The sequence below is a fragment of the Pygocentrus nattereri genome, chromosome 27 (assembly GCF_015220715.1).
Source record: "Pygocentrus nattereri isolate fPygNat1 chromosome 27, fPygNat1.pri, whole genome shotgun sequence".
NCBI lineage: Eukaryota > Metazoa > Chordata > Actinopteri > Characiformes > Serrasalmidae > Pygocentrus > Pygocentrus nattereri.
In genome coordinates this window covers 11094322-11112279 of record NC_051237.1, presented here as the reverse complement: position 1 = coordinate 11112279, position 17958 = coordinate 11094322, and the positions used below count along the sequence as shown (strand labels likewise).

The following is a 17958-nucleotide window of genomic DNA, read 5'->3' as shown; positions in this document are numbered from 1 at the left end:
TGTGTGTCTGCGCATGTGTGTGTGTGTGTGTGTGTGTGTGTGTGTGTGTGTGTGTGTGTGAGCATGTGTGTGTGTGTGTGTGCAGTCTTACTCCTCTCATTGCCATTTAGCAGTGTTCACTACTTTACTCTGTGTTGGCTCTTCAGTGAGGTTGGTGGCATAAAGCCAGTGAGAGTGTGTGTCTGTGTGCATATCTAATGCCATGCTTTGTTCTGACTTTGCAGTGAATGAGGGCGGAATTAAACAGGCCTCTAACTCCTGCCCGGACCCTGGAGAGCCGGAAAACGGCAAGCGCATCGGCAACGACTTTAGGTAATCACCTGTGGGTACCGTGTGTCTCTCCACTGGCCCCTGAGGAGCCCTGGGCACTAGCCAACCTTCACTGAGTCTGATCTAGTGACTGCTGCATCAGTGCCACCTGCACGCTCGCGCACACACACACGCACAAACACACAGCTCATGGTGTGCAGAGGACAGACAAATAGCGGGGTGCTTTTCACACAAAGTCACTGTGCACAAAAAAGCTGGTTAAATATTAAATCCCATGAATTTCTTATAAACATTTCAGATTTCAGTTTTAATTGTTCTGTACATTTGAAAAAGTGATGCTGTGACAAACTTACTTCAAATATGTGAATCATTTCCATATCAATAAAAAATATCAACACAGTTTGGCCTTTTAGGCAAAATTGTGTTGATGCAGGCTTGGTGTCAAGGGGCTATTTAATGGAGCAATGCCTCACTAACTAAACATCATACCCGACTAAACTATGGTGGCTAATGCATAATACAATGAAAAACATGTTGCAACCTCATATTTCAATTCCATTCAGATTTGAAAAATGCTTTCATCAAAATGACTACAGCTGAACTACATGTCACAAACATGCTGCAAATGACAGAAAACACAATAGAGATATTTCTGGAATATTCTCAAATAGATTAAATATGTGTGATGAAAAATCACTGACGTGAAGTGGACAGAGACATTACAGTAAGTTACATTAGAGTAAGTTCGTAGTTAATGTAACTGGCTAGTTAGCTATTTAATATGATTAGGAATGTTTATGCTGCATAGAATTTGAAAGTTTGAATGGCCCCGGAAACATTTCTGGGGGTTGTGGGTGGTGACTGGCTCTGCAGCATTTCTGAAGTTGCGTGTGTTTTCTTAATTTGCAGCACATTTGTAAAAGTAGCTCTGGTGTAGTCATTTTGATGAGATGTGTTTTCTAAGTTTGCAGAGGGTGTTTACAAATTGGCAGCTCATCTTATAATTTTGCCAAACTTTTGTGAAATCCAGAGCATATGTTGTCATTTTGAGTCTAAATGGTCTCATGTGTTTTCTGCAGATCATTTTCTTTTGCAGTGCGTTTGGCCACCATACTAAACCAGCTATTCTGCAAATACTGTTATAGTCAAATGACAAAAAACAGTCAAATTGAGACAGCACTTTTTGCACACTGTTGTGCTGCTTGTCATGGTATAAAAGGCTACATGATTAACAAAGGAGGGATTAACATAAGAGCATGCATATTTTTGTGTTGGCTGTGTTTTAGGAATGAGCTGTAGTGGAATGTAAATGGGTAGACCTTTCAGATAGATCTTTCGTCCAGATTGGTTTTATATTACAAAAAAAATCCAAACTTTTGAAGAGTGATTCCAAACCGTTAGCTCTTCAGCTCCTTGCTAAAGCAATCTGCTGTTTACTTGGCTGTGAATTAGCCCAGCTATGTTGACAGAAGGTGATCTTTGTAACACCGGATGACTCTGAAAATATTTATGTAGTGGTTGAAAAAAAAACAGCATTTTTAAGCACTCTGAATTCATGAGGCAAGAAAAGTTACAACTCATTGGAGATAGCAATGTTTTCTTTTTATTGGAAGTGGTGTTTAAAACCTCACAGCTGCAGGCAATATGTGAACATTCTCTCTGGCCATAATTTATTGAAAGGCGCGACAAAAAGTGCTACCAATTTGATAATGTTGCATCTCCAAGGATGAGCCCAGGCCCACATCCCTTTATTTGTCTGTGCAGTGGTTTACTCAGCTGAGCACTTCAGTTTGTTTATTCGGTTCCAGCCTGCCGTCGTCCTCTACTCCGTCATGTCAGCTAGCATGAAGTGCTGAGCGTTGAAGGGCACTGCCTGGATGAGGAGAAGCAGAAACTTCGAGCTGCATTATGGATGTCGTGCCTCCGGACTGACACCTGTCATTAATATTGGTGGCACCTGATTACCTCAATGCTCTGTGTCCAGCACCTTCAGTGAATATAAATCACCTTTTTCCTCTGCCTCCTTCCGCTACAAGCACTCATCCCAATGTCATGCTAATAATGCCGCGACAGGGAGGCTGACAACATGCGTATGGAACTCAGCGCTGCAGCCAATTAGGCCCAGCTAATTCCAACTGTGACACTGATGTAATCGGTGTGAAGTATTTATGTAAGGCCGCCACAGAATGGCAGACAGACAACCAGAGAGAGCGCTGGAAGCATTAATGCAAGGAAATGTGCCAGTTTTTACAATATTTTGCAGCAGGTTCACTGAGTCTACGTCAAATTGTTTTATTTACTGTTACGCAAAACTCAGTGAATAAACAAGTTGCTGTAATCTTTGCCATAACAACTTGGCATTGGAACAATTCCACAGCCAGCACAAGAAGAACTTTGACAGAATTTTAAGGAAGCTTTCAAAGGGTAAAAAGCACTCTTAATTGAAATGTTTGGAAACTTCATCAGGCAAACCTTTAAAGATGTTTTTAATGTAGTATACTACCAACATGAAAAAGGCTTTTTGACTACATGAAATTTATTTTTGTTAAATGCAGTACCACTCTTTTTATTTATTGAATTTCACAACAGCCACTAAAAAAATGACACAAAAGCTTCAACAAATAAATATAATTTTACAATTTCCAGTATTTAGTGCATCCCTCTTTTCCTTTATTGTAGCAACCTTCTTTTTGAGCAACTTCTTTTTTCTTCTCACCTGCTCCCACAAAATTTCACCCCACTCCTGCCCACTCCCACAGAAAACATGCACTGTTTGTCCTGCTCCCACATGCAGTCCTGTATAACTGGTTTCCGTCTGCATCAATTACAATTCAAAAATACTGCCAAAGGTCAGTCCTGCCTTTAGTAAGCTTTGTTGTTATATATTAGCCTTTATTAAGAGCACGTTCTACAGCTGTGCCTGTCTGACTGTCTGAAGGCTCCACCATTTCTGTAGCCTGCAAGAAAGCCATTCATCTGATTCACGTTATTGTTAACATGATAGGATGCTTCTGTTTAGAAGTAGTTTATTACTTTTTGTTATTTTGCTGTTCAATATTATCTATATATGCTGATTACTAAGTAGTAGTTATCGTTTGATTAAGCCTGTTCCTTTATTCGTAGGATTTTATTACACTTATGAGAATTAGTTAACTGGCCACTCCTGCATGTGACACTGAAAATTAGCTTCATGCTAGAAGATATTATGGTGGAATGCAGACCTTGACAGATACACATCCTTTCAGACTCATAGCACTGATTTGTTTTCACAGTGCAAGGATGGGCAGAAACACTTTTACATTTCTTTAGATCTGAAGCAAGAGTGAAGTTTAATCTCTCAAAGATGAAAGTTCTGTTTTTAGCTGATGGTGACGGTTTTGATGTGGATAATTTTACATCTAATCTCCTTTAGTCGTTTATATGCACAAGAGAAAGACAGTGGCAAGGTAGCTAAGATGTGTTTGGGTAATTGCTTGTGTAAATGTTAGTTTTTCTTTGAAGGGTAACACAGTGTCAGTGTTACCTTTGGGATCACCTTTAGTTGATGGTGAAAAATCAGTAGCTTAATGACTGGAAATTAAGTAAATGAAAGTGTGGTTTCTGACTTTTGTACAGTACAGTCTTTTTTCACTTCCATCAATTGTAGTCATTAATTAAAAAAGATCGGAATTCATTGCAATAAAAAACAAATAAACAAAAATATAAAGTATATATGACTTCACATTGTGGTATGCACATATCATACCATTTAGACTCGTGATGTATGCAAAGCAGGTTTTTCAGTCATGCCATGTTGCTTCCTTTCAGTGGATTCTTCAGGACAAATTTAAAACACATTTAAGTGAACAGAAAGTACAAACACATCTAATTTAATGTACTTTGATTTTTATTTCCATCAAAGAGACATGCTAGATAGAACTCCAAAGTTTGCCAAAGTGTTTTTGTTGAGTGCTGTGAAATAATGGGGATTGCTTGTAGTGAAGGTACATCTGCAGAGCAGTGCTGGCAAAGGAATGCGAGCAGCTCTATTTATTTTTCTTGTATACTTTCCTTCTCTATACTTTTATTCAAGTAAGTTTTTATGGCTTATGTCTATGTACGTCTGTCTCTGTGTGCTGTGATTGAATGTATTATTTAATGGAATTGTGTATTGTGTGTGGAATCATGTGTGCTATATTTCTGTATTCTCTCCAGCATCGGTGCCACAGCCCAGTTTACCTGTGATGAGGACCATGTGCTCCAGGGCTCTAAAAGCATCACATGCCAGAGAGTGGCTGAGGTTTTTGCTGCCTGGAGTGACCACAGACCTGTGTGCAGAGGTGAGTATCTCTGACCAATCTACTGACCACTCCAGTTCCAAACCTTCAGTACCAAATGCATCTTATGACCAGCATGTTAAGATTTTATGAGCTTAGTCTTTTCACTGCCATGCAACTTAATAGATGCTGTAAGTGCACAGCCAACATTAGCTCAAGATCTCACTTGGCATGGAAAAATCAAAGTATCATTACTATTATTATTAACTACAGATATAAAGATTCTAACTTATAAAGGTAAATATAATACAGATGTTTGTTATTATTCTTAGACAATGCTATGAAATCACTTTGTGTTTGATTCTGAATGGATGCATTGTTATATTATCTTCTTTTTTTTTTTTCTATTAACATAATTTAGTTTATTCAGTGTTGATTCTCGTGATTCTGTTTAATTGATTTGATGATTTTGGCTAACATTTACCTCAAGGCCACCACACACCGGACATACCATGTAGTGTAGTGTAGCATTACAAAGCAGGTAGTACAAAGCACATTTTACCACGTCGGAAGTGTCACAGTGAAAACACTAGTAAGCATAATGTTGGAGTTTATTTCACACTGTAATTGCACAAATATCATCGCTTAGTGAATTTAGCAAATAGAGGTGATAAAAGACTTGGCTAGTAGCATTGGCTGTGGTCACAGATTAAACTTTGTCTGCGTGTCTTGAAGTTCTTACGCTGACTTGCCTTTCTCAGTGTAGATTTCTGTACTCTCATTCTGGGTTTTATTTAATGCCATAATAGTAAAATCTCACAGAATGTGGTGGGCAGAGAAATTGAGCAGCGGGTAAACAACTCCCTATTTAATGACTCTCTTGTTAAAAGTGTCTGTGGCACTTTTGGAACATGAATGAAGTACCTACTCCTTTTTTCTCAGCTTTGAATGTGCTACTGGCCTACTCTTAATGCTAAATGCGGCTATAAACTTCAAATGAAGATGATATGTCAATGCAAAACAATGTCTTTTTGGGCAGAATTATGCGATGATGCTCATAGATGGAGTTCATATGGTGTGGATTCCACCACTTGCTGAACAGAACTCCTGATCACTGCATTGTTTGTTCAGAAACCTCCCCCTGGTCTGCCACATAAAGACAGTTGTACAATAAGTTCTTTTTAAGAAATTGGGGTCGGTGGTTGTTCTATGTTCTTTAGTCCTTTTGTCATTAGAAGTATACTGCCAGCTTAAATGTGTAATAGCTGCATGTATAAATTTTACCTGTGTCTACTTTAACTGTGTTGATGAAAGGCGGCTAGCTTACCATCTTTCATTATAACATTGTGAACACATAGCTACACAGGTATACTGTGAACTCAGATTGTGGTCCATAATATGTTTGCCTGTTGGTGTGTATATAGGGGTGCCCTTGTTTGAATATAACAAAGTATTGCCCTTATCCCTGATATTCATAGCCTAAACTTTGTTGCTTTGGATATATTTTCTTTTGTCATTTGTCTGACAGAATCAGGCTGTCCATTTGCAATTACTATATACCTCTCAGGGTCAGGGTTAGCTTCTGTGATCAGATCCACATGTTCAGTGGGAACCTTGTGGCAGCCAGCTTGTCAGAAAATGTTCACCGCAGATGTCAATTTGAAATGTCAAATTTACTTTGTAGCAAAGGAATTTAGTGCAGGTAGCAATTTATTTTTATTTTTTACCTCAGCCATACTAATTTCTACTTTATTTTTCTTTTAATAATGTCACTGATGCCATGACCGAATGCAGGGTTGGGAAGTAACAGAATACAAGTTGAGAATATCTGTGACTTTTAGAGCTAGGCCTTAACTCTGACTTATGCTAGTATCCCTATTATAGTAGTTTGTTACCATTTTTGGCAGTTCTAGATTACATAGAGTACATTTCAACACATATTAGTTTTACTGTGTAGAAGCTTCACAGTGACTCGTTCAGTAAGGAATCCTGGTAGAGTTGGCACTGCTGTTTTCCATTTATAATAACTCTTTGATTAAGCTGCCACTTGGGCTTTCAGTCAGTGACTTATCTAGGACTTCCAGAACGCCTAGGGTGAGTTATTTCTCATAAAACTGGCCCCACCCATTGTAAATTAAAACATGATTGGTTGTGTCATCTGTCACCTTGCAATTATGTTGGTGGTTCTCTAACATATCTGATGCTTCTCTTCTACTTTTGAATTCCTAACCAGTCGGAGAGCTCGCCAAGCAATATCTACGGTCATACAGAGTAAAACAATTCCTCACTGGCCAGTTTTCCACTTGGTGTTTCCAAACTTCAACTATTTACATCCAAAACTAAACAACGGACGACAGTAATTGTGTAATATTGCAGAGTTTCAATACAACCATGACCGCATATATGCATTACCTATTAAGTTTCTGAACACATATTAAATATCAATATTCAGTCCACAATACATTTTAAAAAGCCAGTATTCAGAAGCAATTACTTTCTACACTATTAGGAGAATATTTTTAGCATGGTTTCTTTAGCATTCTACTAAATAAAAAAAGGAAACTTAAAATGTTTTAAAGGAACAGTCAGTGGTTGTTTATAAACTATTTTGAGATAACGGTGTGTAGCAAACACATTAGACAGACAATAATGAAAAGCTCACAGCTTCTTTTGTTAACTTGAGAAGACTGATAAATCATTTTAATGAACTAGTTATTTATCTCAGGGTTGTTCTTTTTTGAGCGATGGCTGCAATCCTCAGTGGACTGTGTTTCATGGCATATAGAACATGAACTGAAAGTATCTGGCCACTTCACAGTCAAAGATGGTGAAACATTCACTTAGTTCATGACACTGATGGCAGTCCTGCTTGGAGCATTGTGGAAGCAACAATAGCTGATAAGAGAAAAAAAAGAATACTGGCTGTTCATTCAAATTATAACTGAATGTTTAACGAAAAATATTAACAGAAGTAGAAGAAGAATTAGAAGAATTACACAAAGAAAACTGTCAAGCAGTTACAGTGAGGAACAGTGCGCATTAAGTACACAATTTGCCCATGTGCTTTATCAGTATGTATTATAAATGGATTCTGAATAGGTTACTTGTTTATACACTTTAACGGAATGTTTTGCAATACATTTAAGGCCGTGTATTCGGTATTCATCCATCACCACTTTTACAAAGTGTTCTGCCCAACTCTAACCAAATGCAATAATGAGATTATATGAGCTTGAGGCACTGGAAGTACTGCAAAATGCACAGTTTGCAAGACAGGACTAGCTGGCTTGGCAGATATGTTGCTTGCTAATAATGAATCTTGATATGCTTCAAAATCTCACTGAAAATGTATGGCAGCCATTCTGAACAATGTGTTCAGTACTTAATGTGCTCGGTCAAAACACAAGGCTTTGACAAATGCATTGAAGTGTAATTTTTTTAAAAGTATGTTTATTATGAAAGGTACATACACTGAATCTTTACATGCTTAAACATGCTTTAATAAGCGCTAAATGTCTTATTTTGGAACTTACTAGCGTAAGTATATTTAAACTGTAATTAAGCTATGATTAAATATCTATTAAATGCATTTAATTGTGCTTTTTTTTGTTTTGAGTTCTTATTTCAAAGAAGTTTAGTTGCACTTCACTAGATTTAAGTGTATAATTAGTAGACGTAACTGTTATTACACTTGGAATATGTTAAAAAATATATTACTGGATCTACTGATACACTTCAGTGCTATTTATTGAGTTATATTGCAACTAAAATCCACCTAAAATTTATTTTTACATTTCAACATTGCTAAGTACATGTAAATACATTCAGAAAATAACTGTAAATATGTATTCAAATGTGCTTTTCTAAAACAAGTAGACACATAAATATAGAATTAGCATTAACTAAATAGAACTTATATATGCTTAAATTATATTAAAGTAATGTTGAAATACATCTTCTATGCATAGTGCTTTTGTGTTCTAAATTGGATGTACTGCTAAAGTAATGTAATGCCCATTTTTGGTTGCTAGTTAGTTTGAGTTATATTGCAACTAAAATGCAACTAAATTGTACTAAAGCATACTTCAAAAGCTTTGCTTTGCACATTATACTTCTAAATAATACAGTTCATGTGAGTGGATGACAGTTATACTATTATTTAAGTGCTCTTTAGTATGTAAGGAAATACTTTTCAGTGTATTTCCTTAGAGCATACTAAAATATGATTTAAAACACATACACACACACACACACACACACACACATACACACTTTTTCTAAGCTACTTATCCTTCTGGGTCACAGTTGAATACTTTAAAAATATAGAATAGTTAAATAGAATATACACCAAAACATATGACCACACATAGATGAAGCAAGTAACATTGATTATCTTGTATCAATGGTCAAGGTCTGTGACCTTGGATGTGGGAGAAATGAGTAGGCCTGACATCCTGAGAGTCTTTGACCCGGGCCAAATCATCAAAAGGTCAAGGCTTGTTGGGTACCCCGGTCAGCAGTGGGCAACCGAGCAACAGGGCTTTGTACACCCAAGGCTCACTGATGCAGGAATGCAATGAACAGACAGAAGGGCTATTGTGGCACAAGTCACAGAAATGTGTAATGATTGTCACACTGTAGACATTGCTCAGGAATAGTTTGAGGAACATAATGAAGAGTTCAGGGTGTTGCCCTGGCCTCCAAATTCCCCAGATCTCAATCTCATCAAGCATCTGTGAGCTGTTTTGGCAGCACACAGAGGACCAACAGCATATCAGGCAAGTCTTCATAATGTTTTGACTCATCAGGGTATATACAGATGTGTTTCCATAAAATACATAAAATAAAGTAATATTTAAATTTAGTATTTGAGTATTGAGGTACTGCTTCCTCTTTGCAAGGAAAATGCTTTACTTTGACTAAATCCATAATGCATTTTTGTAAGTACTGTTAGCCAGTTTCTTAAATGCTGAATTGGCTCGTCTTGACGTGCAGTAGCATCCTTCCCTATTCATGTATAAAAGCAGTTTCCAGTATTTTTTCAGTGATTCATAAAAGCTTTACTTTTATCAAATAGATTCATAATGCATTGATTGTAAATACAGTAAGACATTTCAAGAATGCTAAAAATGTTTTTCACTTACTTGCTGACTTGTGTTGATGTGGAGAAGCACCACCTATATAAAAAGCATATGACAACCTTTTTTTAATGCTTCGACAAAACACAAGGATCTGCCAAAATGTCAAGGCTTTACTTTTTACCAAAACTCTACCAAAAATAATGCATCCCTGTAAATATTTCTGGATGTGGAAAATGTTTCACTTAAATGCTTATTTACCTTGATGTGCAGTAGCAGATCTCTATATGACACCATTCCTGTTACACTGTGTACAGACTGTGTGCCACCTGGCTGCTTTGTTGAAAAGTGCAGTGATCAGGAATTAAGCTGAAAATGTGATGCCGCACACTTTGCACTTTGCAGCATGGTGCAGCACTGTGACTGCTGACCTGCGCTGGGGTAGTGTTAATTAACATGCATCTTGACTCACCCCTTCTGTAGCTCTGTGCTTTATAGAAGTATCTGCATTGACACTTTCCATTAAGTATCATACCTCGCTTAAAGCACCATTATGAATATGGATCAGTCACTGGAACAGGGGTAAGTAGTAAGCTCTAATTGATGTTGTGTCAACAGAAAGAACATTAATTACTCTGAAGAGTTTGTTTCTGTCTCTTGCGACAAAGGTATCCATCAGCGGAGAGGGGGTACTTTTTCCTTGTGTGAAGGAACACGGTTGCCTGAGCAACCATGGAAATTTTGAGCTGAGATATGTTTACCGTCACTGACATCACTGATGCTCCTACCTAACCAGTAATGGTCTTAAAGCCACAGTGTGTCAGTTATGTTGCGTCGTTAGGGGCAAACTAACACACATTACGCTGTTGCAATATTTCAGGCAGACACTTTAATTATGCATAATTAGAGCTTGAAATGAAGTAGAGCGGCATGGACAACTCCAAGGCATAATTATCGTCTTTCAGGAGCATGCTAGGAAATCACAAAACTACTTTTTTGCTCCCCTTTGGTTCTATCCACCCTCATTTTTCCCAATAAGTCATATTGCATTTTAAAAGCAACATTTACCTTTAATATGAGTGAAGTCCTTGATTCTTCTCTGTGTGTTGGTCAGATATGTGCCTTACAAAGCCCTGCGTTTTGCTTCCTTGAGCTTTTTTTCACATCTTACGTGGGGAGGAAATTAATGTTATAAATCCAACTTGAGCATATAATGTACATCCTCTTTTAAAAGTATTGATTTGATACACTGCACACACATGTCTATGAAGCAAAGCATGGTTTGTCAAGTTCGCTTAAAATGTTTGCCAAGCAAAGCATTGCAGAGAACCATAGAAACTGGTAAAAGGATATAAAGGGATTTACTATGCCTGTTTGTCAAAGATAAAGACGTTCATACAGATTTCTCCTTGCATTTATTTTGTTTCCTTGAAATGAATCTTAAAGGAAGTAAAAGAGTTGTAAAAGCAGGATAAGCGTGCTATCTTCAGGTAGGTTTGAATTTGACTAATAACAGAGCTTACAATACTGTGCAAAATTTGATCTGTGGGAAAATGTTATCTAAAAAGCTCTTTATCTGCTCAGTGTTTATTTGCTTAAAAATATAAATACATACAAATAATATTAATACAGTAAGTAGTGGGTTTATAATAACAAAGTGTTTTCCACACTTTTCCTCATGGTAGCTCAGGATTATTTGTAGTTACCATTCAATACCTGATTTGGCTTTGAATACACTACAAAGACAAGATATTTAATGTTCAAACTGATAAATTTATTGTTTTTTGCAAATATTCACTCATTTTGAATTTGATGCCTGCAACACGTTCCAAAGAAGTTGGGACAGGGGCATGTTTACCACTGTGTTACATCACCTTTCCTTTTAACAACACTCAATAAGCGTTTGGGAACTGAGGACAGTAATTGTTGAAGCTTTGTAGGTGGAAGTCTTTCCCATTCTTGCTTGATGTACAACTTCAGTACTTCAACAGTCCGGGGTCTCCGTGGTCGTATTTTGCGCTTCATAATGCGGCACACATTTTCAATGGGAGACAGGTCTGGACTCCAGGCAGGCCAGTCTAGTAGCCGCACTCTTTTACTATGAAGCCATGCTGTTGTAACACGTGCAGAATGTGGCTTGGCATTGTCTTGCTGAAATAAGCAGAGACGTCCCTGAAAAAGACGTTGCTTGGATGGCAGCATATGTTGCTCCAAAACCTGTATGTACCTTTCAGCATTAATGGTGCCTTCACAGATGTGCAAGTTACCCATGCCATGGGCACTAACACACCCCCATACCATCAGAGATGCTGGCTTTTGAACTTTGCACTGATAACAATCCGGACAGTCCTTTTCCTCTTTGTCCCAGAGGACACGACGTCCGTGATTTCCAAAAACAATTTGAAATGTGGACTCGTCAGACCACAGGACACTTTTCCACTTTGCGTCAGTCCATCTCAGATGAGCTCGGGCCCAGAGAAGCCATCAGCGTTTCTGGGTGTTGTTGATATGTGGCTTTGGCTTTGCATGGTAGAGTTTTAACTTGCACCTGTAGATGGAGCGACAAACTGAGTTCACTGACAGTGGTTTTCTGAAGTGTTCCTGAGCCCATGTGGTTAATATCCGTTACAGAATGATGTCGGGTTTTTAATGCAGTGCCGCCTGAGGGATCGAAGGTCACGGGTATTCAATGTTGGTTTTCTGCCTTGCCGCTTGCTTGCAGAGATCTCTCCAGATTCTCTGAATCTTTTGATGATATTATGGACTGTAGATGATGAATTCCCTAAATTCCTTGCAACTGCACGTTGAGAAACGTTGTTCTTAAACTGTTGGACTATTTGCTCACGCAGTTGTTCACAAAGACGGAACCTCGCTCCGTCCTTGCTTGTGAACGACTGAGTCTTTCAGGGATGCTCCCTTTATACCCAATCATGACACTCACCTGTTTCCAATTAACCTGTTCACATGTGGAATGTTCCAAACAGGTGTTTTTTTGAGCATTCCTCAACTTTCCCAGTCTTTTGTTGCCCCTGTCCCAACTTCTTTAGAATGTGTTGCTGGCATCAAATTCAAAATGAGTGAATATTTGCAAAAAACAATAAAGTTTATCTGTTTGAACATAAAATATCTTGTCTTTGTAGTGTATTCAATTGAATACAGGTTGAAAAGGATTTGCAAATCATCATATTCTGTTTTTATTTATGTTTTACACAACGTCCCAACTTCATTGGAATTGGGGTTGTATCTGTGTGATGGATAGGGTGTCCAGAATAAATCTGGAACCAACCTTTGTTCTTCAGTTTAGCTCACAAGATGTCAGCTAATTTTCTGAGAGACTTTGTACTATGTATATTTATTTGCATCTATTCTAATGATATGTGGTGCTTTTAAAAGCACAAATAGACACATTGCCAAGATAAATGCTTTATATAAGGAGCACAGTACTGTATGTACTTTATGTACTTTGTATGTATTTTATTTCTATAGGAGTCCAAAAACCAAGAGACTTGCCTACAATGTGCCCCTTACAGTATCTTTTCTTGTTTGCAAATGACTAGTATGAGTTTACTTATACTGTAAATGCGTTAGCATTACAGCAGCATTGCATATAGAATTCTTCTGTTTTTATTTGCCTTTTGAGTTTTCGCTTAATTACAAGAGGTAGGCGGTTTGGGACCAGGAAGTTAAAACTCTTTCCCAGGTTTTGTTCTTGCTGCCTGGTTTCTTGATGCACCAGCAGCAGAGGGGTCCAAGCAGTTAAAATTAAATTTTAGGTGTGGCTTTTTACCTTCTGGACCCAAGTTAGGCCTATACCCCCACTCCCCTCTGGTTACTTCACATATCAGGATTTCTCAATTCAGCTGGATTCCTTAGGCCAAAAGTAAAGCTTGGCCAAAAGGAATGTTCCTCAGTTCTCCATTTATCAAGCAGGCTTGACATTTGGGAGAGACAGAGTGCTTAGATGATAAGAAAAGGACATAAACTTTGTTGCTTACAGGTAATTTATTGGTTTAATGGCCCCACAGTTGCTTCACATATACAATTGACATGCCTTGAAATGGCAGAGATGACTGAAAGAAATTAGCTTACTTACTTCAAGTTCACTTTGGAGAATGAATATTCCATATTGCCCTTTCCCCCCACCAGCCATGGAACAGCTCCAAACTCCTCCTCTTCACAGTTTACCCCTTTTTTTCACGCAAAACACAATGTAGAGGGTTTTTTGGTTGTACAGCCCTAGTTTTTGGTAAAAATCAAGGACATAGGGAGAATGTTGTCATTTTCTTGCATCACAGATCTATCACCAAAATATTCTCAGCATAACTGATTTCACACAGTCATGAAATTTGGCCAATATTTTATGTGCAACATCTTGTGCCACATGACGTAATAAACATAGATGACTGTTATCGCACAGTCTAGAGCAGGCTTAACTTGCTTTGTGAAATGCCCTCTTACATTCCTTTATTATGCTTCATATCATAGGCTATGTCTAATTCTACACTCATTAACTGTCAACGGTGTCTTATATATAGTCACTGCTGGCGTTAGTGACTTTATAGAGCAGGAGAGCAATGAAGGCAAGCCAAAGTTACCTGAGCTGAACTTCGAAAGTTTTTTTTTTTTTTGGAGCGAATTAATTGGTGCAAAAGGTTTAGGCTGGCCTCAAGCTAAACTTTATTAGCACTAGTCCTTTTTAGTGAGTCTTTCATCTCAATTGGAGTTGGTCCAAAGTTCTGGTACAAGTTAAATGACTGCTGAAGAATTTCAGCCCCTGATGTCCTTGTGTCCACAAATGACTTCTTCAGCTTTGCATCTTAGGCATTTAGACACGTCAGGCAACACAATGCCATATGGCCACATGAAAAAAGACAAACTCAGACAGATGGTGCAAGCATGCCAGCCATTTTCTGGACTTTCGTCAACGCAGTGTCCTGACAAATATGTTTGTTTTTCACTGGGTGTCTTTGAGGTATGACTGATGTATATGGTGTGAGTTTGTCGCACAAGTTGTGTTTATGCATATGGTGAGGTCTGTTGGAAGCTCCAGAGATGCTGGTTGCACACTTCCTTCCTGGCACAGCGATCAAAGTGAGTAATATAGCCAACAGAGAGAAAATGAACTATCTAATGCTCTTCTGATTTTACTAGGCCCAGCTGGTCTGCTTATCTGGCCAATGAGAAAAATGTAATATGTAGGAGGCAAAAAATTGCTCAAAATGCATAAAAGGGAATATGGTAGCAAAGCTTAAGATGTAAGTCAGTTGAAGACAATGGGATTGCTAATGAATAAGGTTTTCTAGAAAATTATCATTACATCACTCACATAAGGCAAGATTCTGATGCATGAAGAAGTGCTTCATTAGAATGTTCAGTTGACTGCATTATTTAAGTATCTTGAATAGAGATCACTACAATAGATGCTCCAATACCCAGTATCGGTATTTAGCCAATGTCAGCAGTAAATGCTGGACCGGGTATCAGAGGGAAAAAATAACATTAAACGTTAAGCAAAGTAAAGTAGGTCACATGATATCATCAGTAATCACATGATTGTCACTTGATAAGTGTAGGCATTAGGTACTAGAATGTTTGAGTAGTTTGACTTTATATATAAACAAAATATTTCATTTTGAATCATAATAGTTTTTAAAGAAAAATCATCAGATCGGCATAACACTATATTCAAGATTGATATTGACACTGAAAAAGTGATATTGTGCAATATGTCCACAGGTTGATTTGTAATATTTCTGTGATATTGTGAGAGCTTTTCTCTGGGTGTGCACTAGAAGACTATTAATTTTTACCAGTCGACTAGCTGAATAAAAAATTAGTGTCTAATTGACTAGTCACCATTATCGTATAAAAAAACATGAGCATTCTGCACATCTGTAAAAAGTATTTTGTTAACATTTGGCTTGTAGAGGCTGGGTCTTCTGGCAGATGCTGTGGTTGTGTGATATTATCATGATTGGCCCCTCCCAGTCCAGTCCATGTGCGTTTGTTTTGGTTTGGCCCCTCTGTATTTGTTTTAGTTTTTAGTCCAGCCCTCTCATTTCAAGACTCCGCCCCTGATTGTCTCCACCTGTGTTTCCACCTGTCCCTCGTTTACCCTTATGTATTTAAAGCCTGTGTTTTCCCCTGTGTAGTTACTGGTCTTTGTCTGAGTTGTTGTTTGCTGTTGGTTGAATCTCTGTCTATGTTGTTGGTTGTACTGGTGTTATTTGGTTCTGGTTTATGTCATGTCTGCCCCCCAATCTATCCGAGTTGGCTCTCTGATTCTGGACTGTCTCGACCCTGATTTTGGCTTTGTCCTTAATAAATCTCGCTTATCTCAGCACGTGCGTCCGCCTCCTCGCTCCTCGTCACAGATGTGCATTGCAGAAGAGCTTTATGTAGTATTTGACTACATTTCAGCCTTAGACACTCTGATCACAGAAGTACACATACTGTCTGATATAAACTGCTTGCTAAAATCACTGCAGCTCTCAGAATTTCACCCCTTACAGATATAAACTGGCACTGGCTATCCATGCTTCCATGCGCTGGTCTGATTGTAAGCAAAAGATTGTTGATCAAGCTAAATTTTGGTAGCAAACAGGTGCATCTCTATATACAAATAAGGCTTTTAGAGCAAGGTATAGGCCTAGCTGGTCAACCAGGAAACATTCATGCTATTACATTTATTAGGTTATTTCTGCAATTAGTTTAAAACTGTAGGTAGCAAGTTATTGAGTCATTCTCATGCGTTTGGTGACGGCTGCTCCACTTTATTGAGAGTTTGTTTTTGTTACACATCTGTCACAGCAAACTGCGATTGGTCATTTTGCATGTCTGTCAAATGCTCCTTTTCTATCCAAGATGGTTGTTGTCTAAACTGCTTTCTATATGCTTCTGCCCATTCAGTGCAGTTTTTACCTCTGCTGTATTTCAGGTACTGTCCCCAACTAGTTCATACTGCCCATAGTGCAGACTAGTGGGCTTATGAGTTGACTAGTTAACTAGTCTATGCCCCTAGTGTGCACTAAAATACATGGATACTCCTCCCACTGATGTCAGCCTAGTGACATGAAGACCAGGGAAAAAGGTCAAACACTCTGATCCGGGGTTAATGTTGTCATTGATCCTTTTGGGTGGTGATTGCTTTTCCCTTTTTTTAAGGCTACTTTGCTCCTCTGCTTTCTTTACTCTCTTAATCTTTATGCTGTCTGCTGAGTTGGCTCATTTTCCTCACAGAGGTCAGCTTCAATGTCAGGAAGCATAAAATAGTGAATATAGGAGGAAAAAAGGATACATGAAGCAGGACATTTTATCAAGCTGGATGGGCAATTATCTTGATGCCCAGAAGTAAATGCTTATCTCCTGGCCAGCATCCTACTTGGAAAGGCGGGCAATAATTCTCGATTAAAAGGGATGATAGTACAGCAACCCGGTCCAAAAGTTCGGACTAATGTGATTTAAAATAAATGACTGAAAACGATCAAAAGAACAGGAGAAGACAAACATGAGAGGAGGACATGTCTTCCAATATACTTTTTTGAAGATCTCCAGCATCATCATATTCTTACTCTTAACTCCTGTCAGTGGCTATTGCCCTATTTTTGCTGAGGCCAGGCTCTTGTTTTATGAAGGTGGGATAAGAAGTGACAGGACATTGTTGTGTGAGTAATCAATTGTTTGTTCACCCTCCTCTCCCTTAATTTTAGAGATAATTTCTCTCTGACTGCTTAGCTATGGGCAAGATAGGCCCAGCCAAGGCCATTCATTTAGCAAGCCGTAATTGAGCTGTCAGGGACGGCACAAGCATGCACAGATATTCTGTATGTCACAGAGAATACAGAAGCAGCCTACAGGATCGGCTCCCCATACTCCTATATCACCAGCTCATCCATAAGTTCTAGAGATGGAAAGACTAAAGCAGCATCAGATGGTGATAGGGAGAACAGGGGGGCGCTGCATTTGAAGTGTTTATGGACCCCCTGGTGTCCAATTTTCTAGTATTTCAGTGTCTGTCACCTTAACTCAGGAGATCACGACTGGGTCTCCCAAAAGCGGCTAAACTCAAAGATGATTCTTAAATGGTAGCGCGTCCATCACACTGAGCGCTCTCTAGCACTAAATTGCTTTTGGGAAACTACAGCCGAATGATAGACCAGAGATGACGATATGAAGGCATTCTTGGACACTGAACTTGATCTGAACTGACATAGCAGGATTTATCAGTTAGGCTTAACAACTTAAGCCAGAATAGAAGACTGTCTAACAGGAATTTTCCGTTCCTCTTCTTCTATTTGACAGTCCAGACATTTGACTTAAGTAAACACCCTTATGTCCTTCAAAACGTTGGCTAA

General features: G+C 38.4%; 1 protein-coding gene across 1 annotated transcript in view; it reads left to right on the top strand.

Moving 5' to 3' along the window:
* The window catches only part of csmd3b (CUB and Sushi multiple domains 3b), a 575187-nt gene that overhangs the window by 317098 nt on the left and 240131 nt on the right, over positions 1-17958 (top strand). The window contains 2 exon segments of the mRNA XM_037535436.1: positions 225-312; positions 4465-4589. Of these exon segments, the coding sequence (XP_037391333.1) occupies positions 225-312; positions 4465-4589 (213 nt within the window).